Source organism: Equus przewalskii, chromosome 10 (assembly GCF_037783145.1).
Source record: "Equus przewalskii isolate Varuska chromosome 10, EquPr2, whole genome shotgun sequence".
Lineage (NCBI taxonomy): Eukaryota > Metazoa > Chordata > Mammalia > Perissodactyla > Equidae > Equus > Equus przewalskii.
The window spans coordinates 23,131,028-23,146,657 of NC_091840.1; the positions used below are offsets into that span (position 1 = coordinate 23,131,028).

Below are 15,630 nucleotides of genomic sequence, written 5' to 3' on the forward strand. Positions count from 1 at the left end.
TTCTGCTCCTGAACGAAGTATATCCTGCCCATCATTCCACGTCAGCACACATCTCATTCTGTGTAGTGGCTGCATGATAGCCCATTGCATGGATGTGCCTTAAATTAACCAGTCCCTGGGCGCAGGCTTCTCAGTTGTTTCCAACCTTTTGCTACAACAAATAAGGCTGCAGTGAATCTTCTTGCAGGTAGGTACTTTTATGCCTCAGAGTGAGTATTTCCATCAGATAAATTCCCGCCACTTCACCTGCCCCTCCCCTGACCGCCCCCCTGAACTCCCAGTGCTCTAGCGAGGGGCTGAGCAGGGACCTCCAAGATCCGGCCCCACGGCTGCAGTCGGCGTCTGCTCTAAGTCGTTGGTTCACGCCTGTACTGAGCTGGTTGCCAGATAGTCTCAGTATCATCCTAATTGTATTAGTTAGCTACTGCTGCATAACAAATTACCCTGAAACTTAGCAGCTTAAAGCAACAAACACATTATCTCAGAGTTTCTGTGGATCAGGAAGCAAAGCATGACTTAGCTGGGTCCTCTGGTTCAGGGTCTTTCACAGGCTGCTCTCAAGCTGTTTGCCGCCATTACAGTCATCTCAACGATTGATGGGGGGTCTACTTCCAAGAGCTCTCGTGTGGTTGTTGGCAGGGTTCAGTTCCCCCCTCAGTTCCTGCCCTGTGGACCTCCCCACAGGACAGCTCGCAGCATGGCAGCACCATCCATCAGAGCAGGCAAGGAGGGCAGCAGTGGAAGATGAGCAAGATGGAAACCAGAGTCTTTTCATAACCTGATTTTAGAAGGGCCATCCCGTCACTTTTGCCATATTCTGCTGGTTGGAAGCAAGTCACTAGGTCCAGCCGGTGCTCAGGACAGGATTGCACAGGTGTGAATGCCAGGAGGCAGAGATCCCTGGGGGCCATTTTAGAGGCTGCCTCCCACCATGACTATAATCCTGTCCCCAGGCGCTGAGCTTTACAGTATCTTACTGGATCCTCCTCCCAACATTGTAAGTGAAGTCTGTACCTTTGTCCCTTTCTAAACGAGCACACAGAGGCTCAGAGAGGTGGAGTGACTTGCTTGTGGTCACCCAGCTACGAAGGGGAGAACTGAAACCCAGATCTTATGTTTTTTTTAAACCCCGGGATCCGCCATTGAGACTCTACATCTGACCCACCCCCACCCCACCCAGAGGGGTGAATCCTTTCCTCCTCAGTTCCCCAAACGCCCCCCACCATATGTACACCCACCGCAGGCTGTTTTGCAGGAAGAACAGTTCTTGGTGTCCATACTCCACCCTTCCCCGTGCATTACAGAACCGTCAGGAGCAGGGTCTTTGTTTCGTCTGTGCCTCCCTCACACGGCTTTGTGCACGGCAGAGTCTCAGGAAATGTGTTTTGGATCCAGCTGTTGAATGAGGGCGAATTAGAGGAAGTCAGTTCCCTGGGGAGGGTCTGCATCTGAGGCTCCTCTGTGATTCTGGAATGAAAGGCTGTTTTAGCCATGGAGCAGGGAGGCGGGGTAAAGAGGGGTGGGGGAAGCACAGTCCGCCTGAAATAACAGGAGGGAAGCTGCGCCTGTTCTGTGAGGCCCGGAGACGCAAGCGCTCTGCCTGCGGAGCCTCCGGATTCCGTGACTCCAGGTGCTGTTTGCTGAGGTGTTAGGTCCACAGGCCAGGTGAAAGCCGCCCGGCAGCTCCAGCCTCCAGTCTCCCTTCCCTCTGTCCCCTATTCCTTCTTGTCACTGCCAGACAAATCTGATCATATCACTCTCTGGCTCCTTGTTGCCTATAGCATTAAGTCAAAATCCTTAGTGTGGCATTCAAGGCCCTTTGCAGCTGGGCACACCCTACCTTTATAGGCTCCCCTCCAAACCCTCTCTGTCTGGGCAGCACTGGTCTGCATGCCCTGTGTCCCCCAAACATGTCAAGGGCTGTCTGCATCTCCGTGACACAGTTCCTCGTATAAAATGCCCCACACCCCAGCCCTTTCACCCCTTGGCAAAATTCTACTCACCCATTGCTCTAGCTCCATGCAGCAGGATTCGTGGTTTCCTCCTCTGTCCCCTTAGCACTTTGTCATCACACTGCCCTGCTCATCCTCCTTGTCCCCAACTAGCTTTGCGCTCCTTGGGAGCTCACTGTGGCCCCAGCACCTAGCCCAGGGCCTGTGGCAGGGCAGGTGCCCCCAAAAAATGAGTAACAGTGCAAGTGAGTGTCGCTGAAGAGAGTAGGTGTGGCAGAGACCCTGTCCTCCACTCCATGGTGACCCTAAGTGAGAACAGGGCCTGACACCACTTGAGTCTGGGGTGAGTGCTTTGGTAATTGCATCTCTTTTTGTCAGAGGCCTTTAGCTTGGGGCTCCAGGCATAGACTTGGAAGGAATATTGAGATGCGAGTGGAGCATATGCCCATGCATATATTTTTCTGGGACAGTACCCGTGGCCTTCATTGGGTTTTAAAATGGGCTGTGATCTCCACTTTGGGGAGTGATGGCTTTTATGTGGCTAAGAGGTCAGATTCCTCTGGGTCTGATATTCAACCCAAGAAGTAGAGAATTAGTCTGGATTAGGTTGAGCTGCAAATAACAGTAAGTCCCGAATAACCAGAGCTTAAATGAGACAGAAGTTTAGGGAGAGCCCTCTGGTCTGCAGACCCTATTCTTACCAGGGATAGTCCCATTGTCCAAGCCCACCTGGTCCTATAGAATGAATGGTGTCACTGTCCTTGTCCTCAAGCTTGGCTCTTCCCTGCCTGGGGCACTGTGAGGAGTGGAGTCTGGCTCCCCGCTATTCAGAAATCACCCAGAGGCTGGCCTGGTGGCGCAGTGGTTAAGTGCGCACGTTTCGCCTCGGAGGCCTAGGGTTCGTCAGTTCGGATCCCGGGTGCCGACATGGCACCGCTTGACAAATCATGCTATGGTAGGCATCCCACATATAAAGTGGAGGAAGGTGGGCACGGATGTTAGCTCAGGGCCAGCCTTCCTCAGCAAAAAGAGGAGAATTGGTGGCAAATGTTAGCTCAGGGCTAATCTTCCTCAAAAAAAGAAAAAAAAAAGAATCACCCAGCCACTGAACCCTGTCTGGGGCACTGTCTCCTCGACCAGGGTCCAAACAGTCTCCTCTCATCCCTGCTTGATGCGTGGAGGGAATTCTGCACAATCTCACCCCTGGGGTTGAGGGAAGGAAATACTGAAAACAGCCAGAGTTTTTCTTACCATCAGTTCCTTGTATAAACTGCTACACAGGCTTTGGAGCAGAGAGTCTGCAGAGCGTGCTTTGATGCAGAGAAAAGATTCATGTGCAACTAGCATCTTTTTGCAGAGGCACACAAAACTTATAGGGTGGGTTATGTACTGTTTATTTGGCTGGAGGGGCCCCCAGAAGTCAATATAATTTCCTCTACTCATTTGTTTAAAAGCAACTTCAGTGTAGCCAACATCAAAATCAACAGATTCTGAATTAGTGGAATCAATTAATGAGGTTTTCATTATAAAAGGCTCCAAATTGTAGCTTGCCCCTTGGCTGGCCCCAGAATGGCCTCGGATGATCCTAACACGTGGGCCTTCTCCTTTACCAGAACTTTCCTTTCCCCTCAAAGGCAGACTTGAGTCCAGAAATGTGTCAGAGGCTTGTACCTTTGTGCTGGACTGCTGGGTGAGGGAGATGGGAGGCCCTGGATCTGGCTGCAGGGGGGTGGGAAAGATGAGCCAAGTGAGGGCGTGGAGTGGGGCAGTGTATCGTCTCCAGATCTGGCCCATTTTGTCTTCCTGCCTCTCCTGATAAAGCCTCCTGTACAAGCTTCATCAGAGCTTTTTATCCATCAGGGGCCCTCCTCCCCTCTTTTCACTCCTCTCTTCTCTTTTTCTCTCTCCTCTGCTCGCTGAGTCTTCCCATTGCTTGCCTCTTCTTCTGTCTCAGCCCCTTTCCTACTTGGCTTCGGTGCTGAGGAGGAATCTCCTGCCTCCCCTCCTGGGCTGAAAGCCCCTTGAGATACAGGCCCCTCATTGTGTTTATCTCTGGGGTCCCCTGTGGGGTGTGATGCATGGTTATTGAACGAATAACCAAATGAGCAAAGGACTACATGAGTGAGTGAATGACAACTTTTTCCGAACGAGCGTCTTATATTTTTTGTATCATAATCATCTGTTTTGGAGGGAGGTTTGTGGCAGAGTCTGTCTGTCTGATTTCTTCTGACCGATCAAACTCTCTCCCACTGGTGTCTGGTGCTGAAACAAAACAGGACGTGTAAACGTCTCTTTTGAGCCATTAACATTTCTTGATTGGGCGCCAGAGCTTTCCATGTATGGACCTCAGTAGTTCTGAATCTTTGATGATCGGAAGCAGAGATAAAATGGAACATCTCAAAGTGTCAGAAATGTGGCTTTGGGGTGGCCTCCGTCCTGGTTCCGGAAGGGATCTGCTGGTCATACGATGGACGTCATCGTCCTTGGGCGAGCCCAGATGTTGGCGAGATAATCCAAAAGCAAATAACTCAGGCGGGGATATTAAAGGTTCTGTTGATAGAGAAATAAAAATATTACCAAAGCCACACACTCAAACAAGTACAAGTTGGCAGTTGAAGTGAGCAAATATTTTTAATCAGAGATAGATTTCCGCACACCACCCTCATCCGCCTTCCTACCACGCTCATCTCCCCGCCCGGCTGATAGGGCTGTGCTGGGTTGTGGCACACGTTTGAGCATCTCCGGCTGCACCCTTACTTGAGGCACAGCCCCAACTCTGTTCCCCAGCCTGGCTGGTGGGGAGACCCCTCCCTAGATTCTGGTGTGATGTTTGCTGGGAGCCCCGCCTTCCCTGGCTGCCATTTGGTGTCTCTATCCCTGAAATCTGCTCCCTTGACAAGTCCGTGTCTCCATTTGTGCCCTGACCCTGACTCTCTCTGTCCCTCCCATTTCTCTTCCTTCTGACGGAGGGTGAGTTCTCCCCAACATCCTTGAAGGTGGGGGAAACCTAGAAGCCATCTCTCCTCCTACTTTAAGCTCTAACTTAGGAAGGGGCATGTCTAGCTTTCTGTGGCCCACTGGGGGCTGCCCTTTTGAGAAAGGCCGTAATCTGTGGTCGGCTGGGGAGGAAGGACGTTCTTCCTTTGGGCTGTAGGCTGAAGTTATAATAAGTTGCTGAGGTTTTCATGACTATCTGTAACCCATTCATTCGTTCACAGTCGTTTCTTGAGGCCGTGTTAAGTGCAGGGCCGGGGGCTAGGGGCTACAGTACAGAGACAAACAACTTGCAGGCTCTGCCCTTGGGGCGCTTGCAGCTTGGTGGGGTGGGGGGCCAGCCAAGTAAATATTGACCAAGCAGTGTAACAGGTGACACTGGACATTGCACAAGGGGTTGTGGAGCTCAGAGGAGGGCCACTAACTGCACCCAAGGGTGGGGAGGCCTTCAAGGAGGGTGTGTCATTCGAGCTGAGCGTGAAGGATGAGGCAGATAGAGGAAGAAAAGTTTCCGTCAACTCTAGACCCCACAGCCTCAGGACCTTGGGCGACCTGGAGTTTCACATTTATTTTTTATCCTATTATATTTTGGTGCTAAAAGGGTGATTTTTCAGGAGGAGAGATGGGTAGTGGATGGGATGGAGCTGTGAAAGTCTGCCTAGAACTTCCCCATCCTCCACCTAGATGTCCTGCATGCCCCAGGCTCACTCAAAGCCCAGGCCATCTTTATACGGCAGTTGGTGTCACACAGGGAGGGCCCTGCAGCACATATGGGCCTTCGTGTGAATTGAAAATTGGTGCCTCCTGTGGGCAGATGAATTATAGAAAGGTGCCCTTCCTCATGGCAATCTCTCAGACCCCACACTTGCTTGACAAGGGGCCTTTCTTGTATCAAAATAATCTGTTTGTGTGTGGATGTGTGTGTGTGTCTGTGTGGATGTGTGTCTGTGTCTGTGTGTCTGTGTGTGTGTGGATGTGTGTGTGTGTGTGTCTGTGTGGATGTGCACACGCTCACAAAGGGCTCTTTGGACCTCTGTCCCCCGGCTTTGGAGGGAGGGCTCTGTCCTCCCCAGGACCTTGGTCACCCTGTAGACAGCTGGTAGTTACTGCCTAATATTTATGAGGTTTCCCTCCTGGACCTCTCCTCTCTCAGACTTAGGGTTGTTTAGGAGAAAAATAAACACACCATTACTCAATCTTTGGGATGTTGGCTTAATTATTTATTTTTAAGGAAGTTGTGAATGTTTCCCTTTAACTCTTTTAGAAACACAAATAAAGAAACCATATGCAGTAGTGTGCTGGAGCGCTGACACTGATTCACGAGAGCAGACTGACCACATCTCTGCCCGATTCCGTGCTCAGTGACTCCAAACTGGTAGCTTGAAATCAGCCACGGGGAAGTATTTACACCGTGGAACTCAGCAAATGCGACAAGTCCGGACTCCTCCTGCCCGTCCCCTGCCAGGAGCCAGTTGTTACACATTTTTCTACACAGCTTTGGTGACCTTGGGAGCTGCACTGGCTTCGAGGCCTGAGTTTTAAGTCTAGCCTCTGCAAAAAAAAGAAAGGCTGTGTGCCTTTGGGCAAATAATGTCACCTCTTTGATGTCACTTTCCTCCTTTGTGAAGTGGGGGGAACAGCGATGTCTGTCCGTGTCCCTGAGAGAGTTGTGGGAGGAGTCATATCCTGGTAACCTCCAATGATGTGGGCCCCGTGGGGTCAGGGCCAGGTCTCTCTTGCATGTCACTGAGTGCTCGGGACTTAGCGCAGCCCCTGGACGTAGCAGGTGCCCGGACCTCTGTGTTGAATGAGTGAATGAATAGGGTGCCTGGTGGTGTGTGCTTTTGTATGAGTTTTCTCATTTAAATAGATGTTTTCCATTGAAGGCTGTGGATAGGCTTGGTAAATTGTAAAGTGTTATACAAAGTTTTATCAGTTCGTGGGTTAATCTGTCTGGGCCTCAGTTTCCCCACTTGTGAAATGAATGGCAGGACAACTTGCTGATGCAGCTCTCAACATGATTTATGTGAGTCTCCAAAGTGGTGGCCCACCTCATGGCTCGTAAAGCCCACACCTGGGCCGGGCTGACCTGGGGAGCACCCTGCAGGACGACCTGGACCTCTCCTCCCACCCGAGTCGTGGTTCTTGGGTGGGGCTGGGGACGTGGTGGGAGATATCAGAGCATCTCAGATTGCCATTTTAGAAAAAGTCTAAAAGTCTTTTCATCTATAATTACAGTTTTTTCCTCCCAAGGGTGTTGTGGTAGGTGTTTCTGTCTTTCCACATCACAGACAAGAAACTGGGGCCCTAAGGTTATCCAGTGAGTCTGAAAGTTTCTGCAGGGACCGAGGTGGGATGTAAGCCTGGCTCCAGACCCTGAACCTCGCTGTGGCCTCCATCCAGGAGGCGAGAGGTGCTCCAAGGTCAGCCTGTCCATCTGCAGATATTGGCAGAGTGCTCACTGGGGTCAGGTTCAGGACCGGATGCTCACAGTCTAGTGCTCCCCGTCCTCCAGATAGACCCTAATGACTACGTGGGGAAGAGGAGGGAGCTGGTCCAGGGGGGCTGCTCAGAGGAAGTGGCTCTTGAGCTGAATCTGGAGCCATGAGCTAGACAAGGAGAGAAGGGATGGAAGGGTCAAGGGAACAGCAGCTGTGAAGGCACAGAGGCATGCAGAAGCATGGGATCCCCTATGTCAGGAGCAGCCAGGCCTCTGCACCGAGTAGTTGAACCTGCTTGTGATATGAAGCTCTCCTCTCAAGGTCAGCTCCGTCCGCCGGTCTCCCTGTGGCTCAGCATCACTGTCCCGGGTTGAGAGTTTACTTCCCGCCCTCGGTGGCTGCCTACTGACTCCCTGTTCCACTGGCTACAGTCTCTTGCCCACCTGTCAGGCTCCAGGTACAGGTGTCGGATTGCGCTGGCCGTGAGATGCTCCTGGCGACAGGCTCTGCCTCTGTTTCAGAATCTCGGCGAAGGACCATCTTCGAATACCACCGTGTGGAGCTGGACCCCACCAAAATCACCAGCATGTCGGCCGTGGAGTTCACGCCATTGCCAAGTGAGTAGGGGTCATTGCCAGTGTGTGAGGGCATTCCACTGTCCTGGAAAGAGCTTTAGAGTCAAACAGACTGGGTTCCATTCTCAGGCCCACCACTGACGCCTGTGTAGATATGGCCACCTCACTTCTCTGGGTCTCCATTTCTCACTTGTCACATGGGCCTGACACCACCTCCCTCTCAGAGCTGTGGGAAGGGTTAGAACCACAGTAGGTGGAATTGAGGATGTAAGAGGCAGCTCCGATGCTAACTGGCACAGCCCAGGCCTGGGGTGTGGTTTGTGCTTGATGGATGACAGCTATTGTTGTTGACACATAATTGAAACCCAGGAAAGATGCACCTCTGAGAACTTCGACGGAGTCCTCAGGAAGGTAATCCAGGAACTGAATTAATTGGTCCTTAAAGTTTTCATTGTATTTTCCTTAGGGGAGGGGTAATCCTGGACTCCACAGGCAGAAGGCAATAGAGGAATTTACCCAGGAGCCCCTCAGGAACCAGGGACCCCAGCCCTCTCCCTTTGTACCCGACTCACCTACAGCTGAACGCACCTCATGGCCGAGGCCCCAGCGGCTGTGGACCTCGCAGGATGGGGTTCGATGCTCTTCAGGATGTGGTCAGGGCAGCTTGGGAGAGGGAGGGAAAGGAGGACCGCACTCCCATTCTTGTCTTTTTAAAAGATTGTTTGAATTTCCTCTCCTGTCTCATGGTGCCTCCCAGCTTCCTTCTGGAACCACGGCCTTCTCCACACCTTCTTGTGTCTCTGGCTCTCCCTCCCTATTCCCTGTAGGTCCTGGGAGCAGGGGGTAGAGAAAGAAGAGGAGGAGGAAGGTGCTTCTCGGATGCTGGGCCACCTCTTAGCTGGGGCTCAGCAGGTGTCCTCCCCTGGAAAAGAGGAAGAACCCAGACACCAGGGGGTCACAGGGCTACGACACCTTGCAGGTCACAGCCCCTCCCTCACCCCAGTCGCCCTCCCTTTAGGCAGGAGAGATTGGGGTCTGAGAACCAGGGATTCCTCAAGGACTGGGGAGAGCAAACCTCAAGTCCTCGGACTTGAATAAAACTGCTTTCAGGAGCAAGGACGCCCAAGGGTAGGCGGAAGAAGCCAACCGCCCTGGGAATGCGTTTCTGGGACACTGTGTGTACATTGAAGCCACTTCCCACCCCTCCGGTGAATTTTGTGAGCGTTTAATAGCATGCAGGACATCTGAAATGCAGATGAGAAATAAAGGTCAGCGGGTTTTATGAATACCCCACAAGGTGCCTAGGGTTTTTTCTCAGTTTGACTAGAGCCATTTAAGGGGCCTCCAGAGTCACTGGGAGTGACCATTTCTCATGGGAGGCCAGGGGCACCCATGTGGGTGCAGCTGGTGGGGGAGGGGGCAATGCTCCCAAGGCTGTGATTTGGCTTTGTCCTCAGAAAACCCTGCATCCCATAGCCCCAGGCTTTCTCCTCCACCTTTGGGTAGGGAGGACTTAGCCAAGATTCTTCCTGAGGTGTGGATGGGCTATCTCCAAGCCGTCACACTCTGCACTCCATGGCCGGTCCCTCTTCTAGAAGAGACTCATGAAAAGGTGGCCAGGGGTGAAGGTGGAAGCTGGGGCAGGGGAACCCACAGTGGGACCTTGAGGCTAAGAGCTCAGGCTTTTGGCTCAGATAGACATCAGTTCAAACCCAGACCTGCCAGTCTTAGCTCTGTGACTCTCTCCAAACCTCAGTTTCCTTCTCTGTAAAATGGGAATACCAAAAGCATCTATACCTCGAATCCATAAGCATTTGTTAAGTGCCTACCACATGCTGGGCCCCGTTCTTGGCCCTCTGCATACACCAGGGAACAAAACATCCAGAGAGCTCTTGTTCTCGGGCCAGGCCAGTCCCTGCCTGTTTTCTGCTGATGGCTTCCATCCACCCTTCCAGGGCCTGTAAAGCCCTAGTAGACAAAAGGACACATTGCCATCTACAGCCAGTCCTTCCCACAAAGTGACTGAAGGTGACCACACTGTGCCCACTACAGCTTTTTTCTCACTCACCAAGGGCTGGTTCCCAGCTGCCATCTTGTTTGGGATCCATGGAATGCATATGGGTTCCCTAACTAATAGATTGTGGTAGAGTCCCAGACAACTCACATCATGAGGAAATGCATGTGAGGTTATGCATGAGTGGTCATTTTTCTGTAGTCAGCTGTCACTTCTTCCTGCTATCAATGTGCTCTGCTCAGCTGCTCATCCGATGAGCCCTTCTACTCTACACAGTTATTCTGGGTAAGGGCCTGTCCCTCCTTGTAATAAAAGGCATGGGTTTTGTGCCTCCGAGGTCATTCTGGGTCACTGAAGTGGGTAGCATTCAATTGCAGGTGAGCAACTCTTAAAATCCAGCCCCTATACCTCCTGCTCCCCTGGCCTTCTCTGCTCCTCTGCCTGGCTGGTGCCCCGGGGATCCACGCACCCTCCAGCAACCTGCTCACACTGACTCCTCTGTTCTCCGACCCTGCCCTGCTCAGGCTAGGCTCCAGCTGCCACTCCTCCTCATTCCTACCACCCTCTGCCTCTCCCCTCTGCCCAGCCTGTTAGCATCCTGGCTGCTGTTGGGAGCACTCCTGGGATGTGGTCCTCCTGGGCCTCTACACACAGGGGCCCTTCTGCTTGGACCTCTCCTCCCCCTGGAGAACTGCCGGACTCACTTCTTCCCTTCTCCCAGCCCCTGCCCAAACATCCTCTCCTCAACCTCCCTGAGTAGAACACCCCCCTGCTGTCATTCTGTTCTACTTCTTTCACAGCCTTCTCTCAGCAAACCCTAGTGTAGACGAATTTGTCTGTGTCTTTGTGGGTTGTCACCTCCACTAGACTGCAGGCTCCTTTCGGGCAGCACTTCTGTCTGTCCTGGTCACCGCTGTATCTCCAGCACCTGGGTCAGCGCCTGGCCCGTGGCGGGCATTTTGTTGAAAGAATGAATGGATGGGTCAATGAGTGAATGAATACCTGATAGGTACACTGAGAGGAATGAATAAGACCACGGTCAATAACAATAAGAGGCATTTACTGGGCTTACCACTTGGCCGGCTCTATTATAAAGCCCCTCTAGGTCTTACTTCATCCTCATGGCAGGTCAACCAAGCAGATAGCATCATGATCCCTCTAGTACAAGTGAGGTACTGAGGTACCAAGAGGTTCAGTAACTTCCCAAGGAAGATGTAAGCCTAGATGAGCAGAGATGTCAGCACACCCCTTGGGGGTAGCTCATTTCCAAGAGGAGAGGGACAAGAAAGGATGAAATTATATACGCCTAGTTTACCTTCCCAAACTCAGCGCTCAGATTTCCTTGGGAGAAGGCGAGTGAGGAGGTGGAGGGAGGCTAGGAGCAGGACTCTGACACCCATCCCTCCACAGGGACCGAACGTCAGGAGTGGGGAGTGAGTGCTCCCAGCAAGCACTGGATGGGCGTCAAGCCAGAACATCTTAAACAATGCTTCTCTGTGATTATAAACAAAACTGTATTATAAACATTAAACTTGCTAAGAGACCAGATTTTAATTGTTCCCACCATGAGAATAAATGATAATTACGTGATGTGATAGAAGTGTTAGCTAAGATGGCAACCATATTGCAGTATAAATTTATCAAACCAAAACGTTGTACGCCTCAAACTTACACCGTGTTGTATGTCAGATAGATCTCAATTAAAAAAAATCCTTCTCAATCCCGTAGTTGTAGGCAACAGCTCAGAAGTATGACTTCCAAGGCTAGGTGAGATCCCTTTGTACATGCTTTTAGGACCTTGTAATTTTCCTTCAGAAACCTCATCACAATGATACTATATAGGTATTCTTGTTTGACTATCTGTTTAGTGTCTGTCTCCCCAGATGACTATAAGGCCCAGGAAGGCAGGGACCAGGTCTCACTGCTGAATCCCCAGCACCGGCTCAGGGCCTGACCTCCTGATGACAGAAAGAAGAAGGAAGGAAGGGAGGGAGAGATGGCGGAATTGAGGCTGGACTCGAGTGAAGGTGGATGAATGACCTCTAGGGTGCCCGCCTGGCAGAGACTCCATAGTTCTGTAAGGAGCCAGCGTTCAGGAAAGTTGCACCTTTTGAAGGCCCGCGGAGAGCTGGTGCTGAGGGGCTGCTGGCTTCTCTCTTGCAGCCTGCCTGCAGCATCGGAGCTGTGACGCCTGCATGTCCTCGGACCTGACCTTCAACTGCAGCTGGTGCCATGTCCTCCAGAGGTTTGTGCCTAGGCTGACCCTCTGGTTCCCTCAGGCAGACTGTGGAGGAGGCGGGGACAGTGGTGCAGCCCCACCCCCAGCCTCGGGCCTCCTGGCCAACATGAGGGCTTCTCTGGCCAGTGACCCTCAGATCAAGAATGTCACAGAAGTGAGTTTCTCCCTGCAGGGTCCCTGTGGTGACCCGGGGCTCCTGGAGGACCATTCAGAGATTCCAGCTACTGCAGCTGCCTCCTCTCACCTGGAAAGGGTTGGTTCATCCTAGGGTGGGGCTTTGCAAAGAAGTGATCCACAGCTGCAAGTGTTCCAGAATCAGCTAGGGCTTGGGTTAAACCTACAGATTCCTGGGACCCACCCCAGGCCCCCCTGCATGGGGATCTCTGGGAAAGAAGCCCCGGAGCCTGCGTGTTAACACAGTGCCGCATCTGCGAACAAGCGTGAGATCTGCCGGCTCAGAGACGGCATGATCCAAAGACCCATTGCCATTGGGCAAGAGCCCCATGACCCCAAAACACCATCCAAGGATCTTTCTCAGGCTGTAATGGTTTCCTGAAAACCAGGGGTGTGGAAATGGCAGGCGTCTGTGGAAAGTTGAGGAAGCTCCCAAGCTGTGTTTGCTTAGTTTTGGAAGCAGAGAAAATTCTGGATGAGATTCAGGGTCAGGGATAAAGTTCTTAAATCCGACTCATCTTCCACTCCTTGCTCTGAAATCACTTCCTCACAGATTAGACCCAGAATTCTCCCGTCCAAGACAAATAAATGGCAGGAGAAAAAAAAAATTTCTTTGGGGACTAGGGCTCTCATTGGAGTGGGGAGCCCTATGAACTCCAGGAGCCTTTAAGACAGTCTTGAAAATTGCAAATTACAGAGTCTCCGAGTTCCATGCAGCTGTCATGCAGCTGTTGGCGTTTCCTTCGCTCCTTTCCAATGTCCTGGTGTAGAAATAGAAGCTGTTGCCATTACAGGTGGCCTACCCAGCACCCAGGACGCAGCACAGCTCTCGGCCAGGAGGAGACAGGGTCCCTAGTCAGGCTTCCCAGGTGTTTTTCCCACCAGCTGTGCTCTTATTCACTCTCTTGGGGCCTCAGTTTGTTTTTCCTGTAAAATGGACTGGGGTTCTGTGAGTGAGGAACGTGCCATTATTTAACTCCTTAAATACCAAACAGCATTTCTGCAAAGCCTTCAGGGCGCTTTGCATGAAAGGCACAGAGCCTCAGGGGGTGTACACAGGGTAAACCCCAGGTGGGTTCTTCCTGGAGCAGAGCTTTGCTGCATGGTCCATCTATACACTTTCAAGTTTGGGAGCCACTGTCTGAGCGTGGGGAGGTAATCCAGATGACCTGGGATGAGCCCTGGAATTCTGGGGACAGCTGCCACTTTGTGACTCAGCGTCTAACAAGAGTTGAGCCATGAGAACTGTAAAATGGGTCAGATGAAGCAAAACCCTCGCAATGACACACCCCCATTTACTGCCTACGCCCAAACGCAGTGACCGGGACAGTTTAATGAGGGTTGCTCAGGTAGGGGGAGGGCAGGGCCTCGGGTGGGACACTATGGTTATGCAGCTCTAGGACAGAGACGCTCCATCAGAGAGCGTGCAAGGCTGACTCAGTGCTGGAAATCCTCTTCCCAGATGCCCGTGGGCCTGGGCTCACCCCAGCACAGGCCCCTCCTTGCCAGCTCTCTGGAGCCTCAGCTACAACTGGGAGCCGACTCCAGATCCCTAAAAAGCCAGAGGGCAGACCTGGTGCAGTGGGGCCGGCCACCATGGTCTCTCCTACCAACAGCTGCTTGCAGTCGCCACGTGGGATCTTGGCTTCCCCTTCCCCTGCACCCACTCTGCCCTCTGCAGCCTCCCAGGGCTCTCTCTCCCTGCGCTGGGGCTGGATCTGACTTAGACAATTTCGCTTACCATGCAGGTGTCCTCCTTTCATCCCACAGTGCCCCCCAGTGGCCCACTCTGGAGTCTAAGGGTGACCTTAACTCCAGGATTTGGCTCTGGAAATGAGGGTATTATCCGTGCCTTACAGTGTCGATGAGAGGGTCCCACGAGATGGTGCAGGAGCAGCCTGTGACTGGGGCAGCACCTGGCACTCAGGAGATGCTCGATAAATGGCCATTTTTTGTGTTCTTCTTTGAATCTGGGTTGGTTGGCTCAGGGCTTCGAATGTGATACTTTTAGACCTATGTCAAATGTTCAATCCTTGAAAGAGTCAGTTAGTTTGGCCTAAAAGAAGCTTTAGTTCCCATCCCCCAATAGCGGCCCTAGTCCTCCATCCCCCACAGCACTGGGCACGGAGGACCGAGTGTGGATGCCTTAGTTCAGCCGTCCCTGCTACGGAAGGAGCAGCTCAGAGCCTATGGGAGCATCTTCAGAAAGAAAGACCGAGGGGCTGGCCCCGTGGCCGAGTGGTTAAGTTCACGTGCTCCACTGCAGGTGGCCCAGTGTTTCTTGGGTGAGGACATGGCACTGCTCATCAAACCACGCTGAGGCAGCGTCCCACATGCCACAACAACGAAGAATATCCCACATGCCACTACCACGAAGAATATACAACCATGTACGGGGTCGGGGGGGGGGGCGTGCTTTGGGGAGAAAAAGGAAAAAAATAAAATCTTCCAAAAAAAAAAAAGAAAGAAAGACCGAGAGTGCCTGGAAAGCCCTGGCCTTTGGCCTCACCGGCTCTCGGGCACGTGGGCGGGCACTTGCCAGTGCAGAAAGTTAACTAGCCACGAGTCCTTCCTCAGCACTGGTGGCTCGTGATGTCCTTCCCGTGCAGATGTCCGTGCGCACGCCTGAGGAGGGCTTGGTGGGTCCCCCAGCACCAGAGTGAGGAATGGAAACGGGAGCGCAATGCCATGGAGAACATTCTCGGGTTCATCCTCATGCCCCCACCCCTTCCCTAGGGAAGTGCTTGGCACCGTCCAGCCGTCTGAGCTGCACAAAGTCCTCTTGGGTGACCCTCATCAGCCAGTTTTTAATCTCTCCCAGCCCTTGGCAGGACCCTCATTTTGGCCTTTTAATGATCACTTGGTGTTGGCTAAATCTGCTGATGTCCACCTTCGGCCCAGCCTCTCCTTACCAAGTTTAGGCCCCTCCACCAAGACGGGGGCTCAGTGAATGAGCAAGATGAGAACATGTGTGTGAATCCCCTGGATTCTCAGCAGTTTCATGGCAGCCCAGAGTCAAGGGGGCCTTAAAGGCCATTAGCAGTCATGCAGTCCATAAGCCCCTACACATACACGTTGGGCAGAAGTGGCTTTGGTCCTGGGGAGCTGGGTCAGGAGGAGGGTGGGGATGCTGGGGAAGGAGTAGTGGAGACAGGAGGATCTGACTCCTGACCCCTCAGCTGCCTGGTGTCAAGGGCACCTGCCTGGTGGTCTTGGGGAGCCTGACCCCTCTGGCCCTGGG

The 15,630-nt window shown here is 52.5% G+C and overlaps 1 protein-coding gene across 3 annotated transcripts in view; it reads left to right on the forward strand.

Moving 5' to 3' along the window:
- The window catches only part of PLXDC1 (plexin domain containing 1), a 55,442-nt gene that overhangs the window by 29,170 nt on the left and 10,642 nt on the right, over positions 1 to 15,630 (forward strand). For all 3 annotated transcript variants that reach the window (XR_011523012.1, XM_070560508.1, XM_070560509.1), the window contains exons 8-9: positions 7,909 to 8,004; positions 12,140 to 12,221. Coding sequence is in view for 2 of the 3 variants with exons in the window: in XM_070560508.1 (XP_070416609.1) it covers positions 7,909 to 8,004; positions 12,140 to 12,221 (178 nt within the window). In the remaining variant the exon portion in view is untranslated. The remainder of the gene's footprint in view (positions 1 to 7,908; positions 8,005 to 12,139; positions 12,222 to 15,630) is intronic.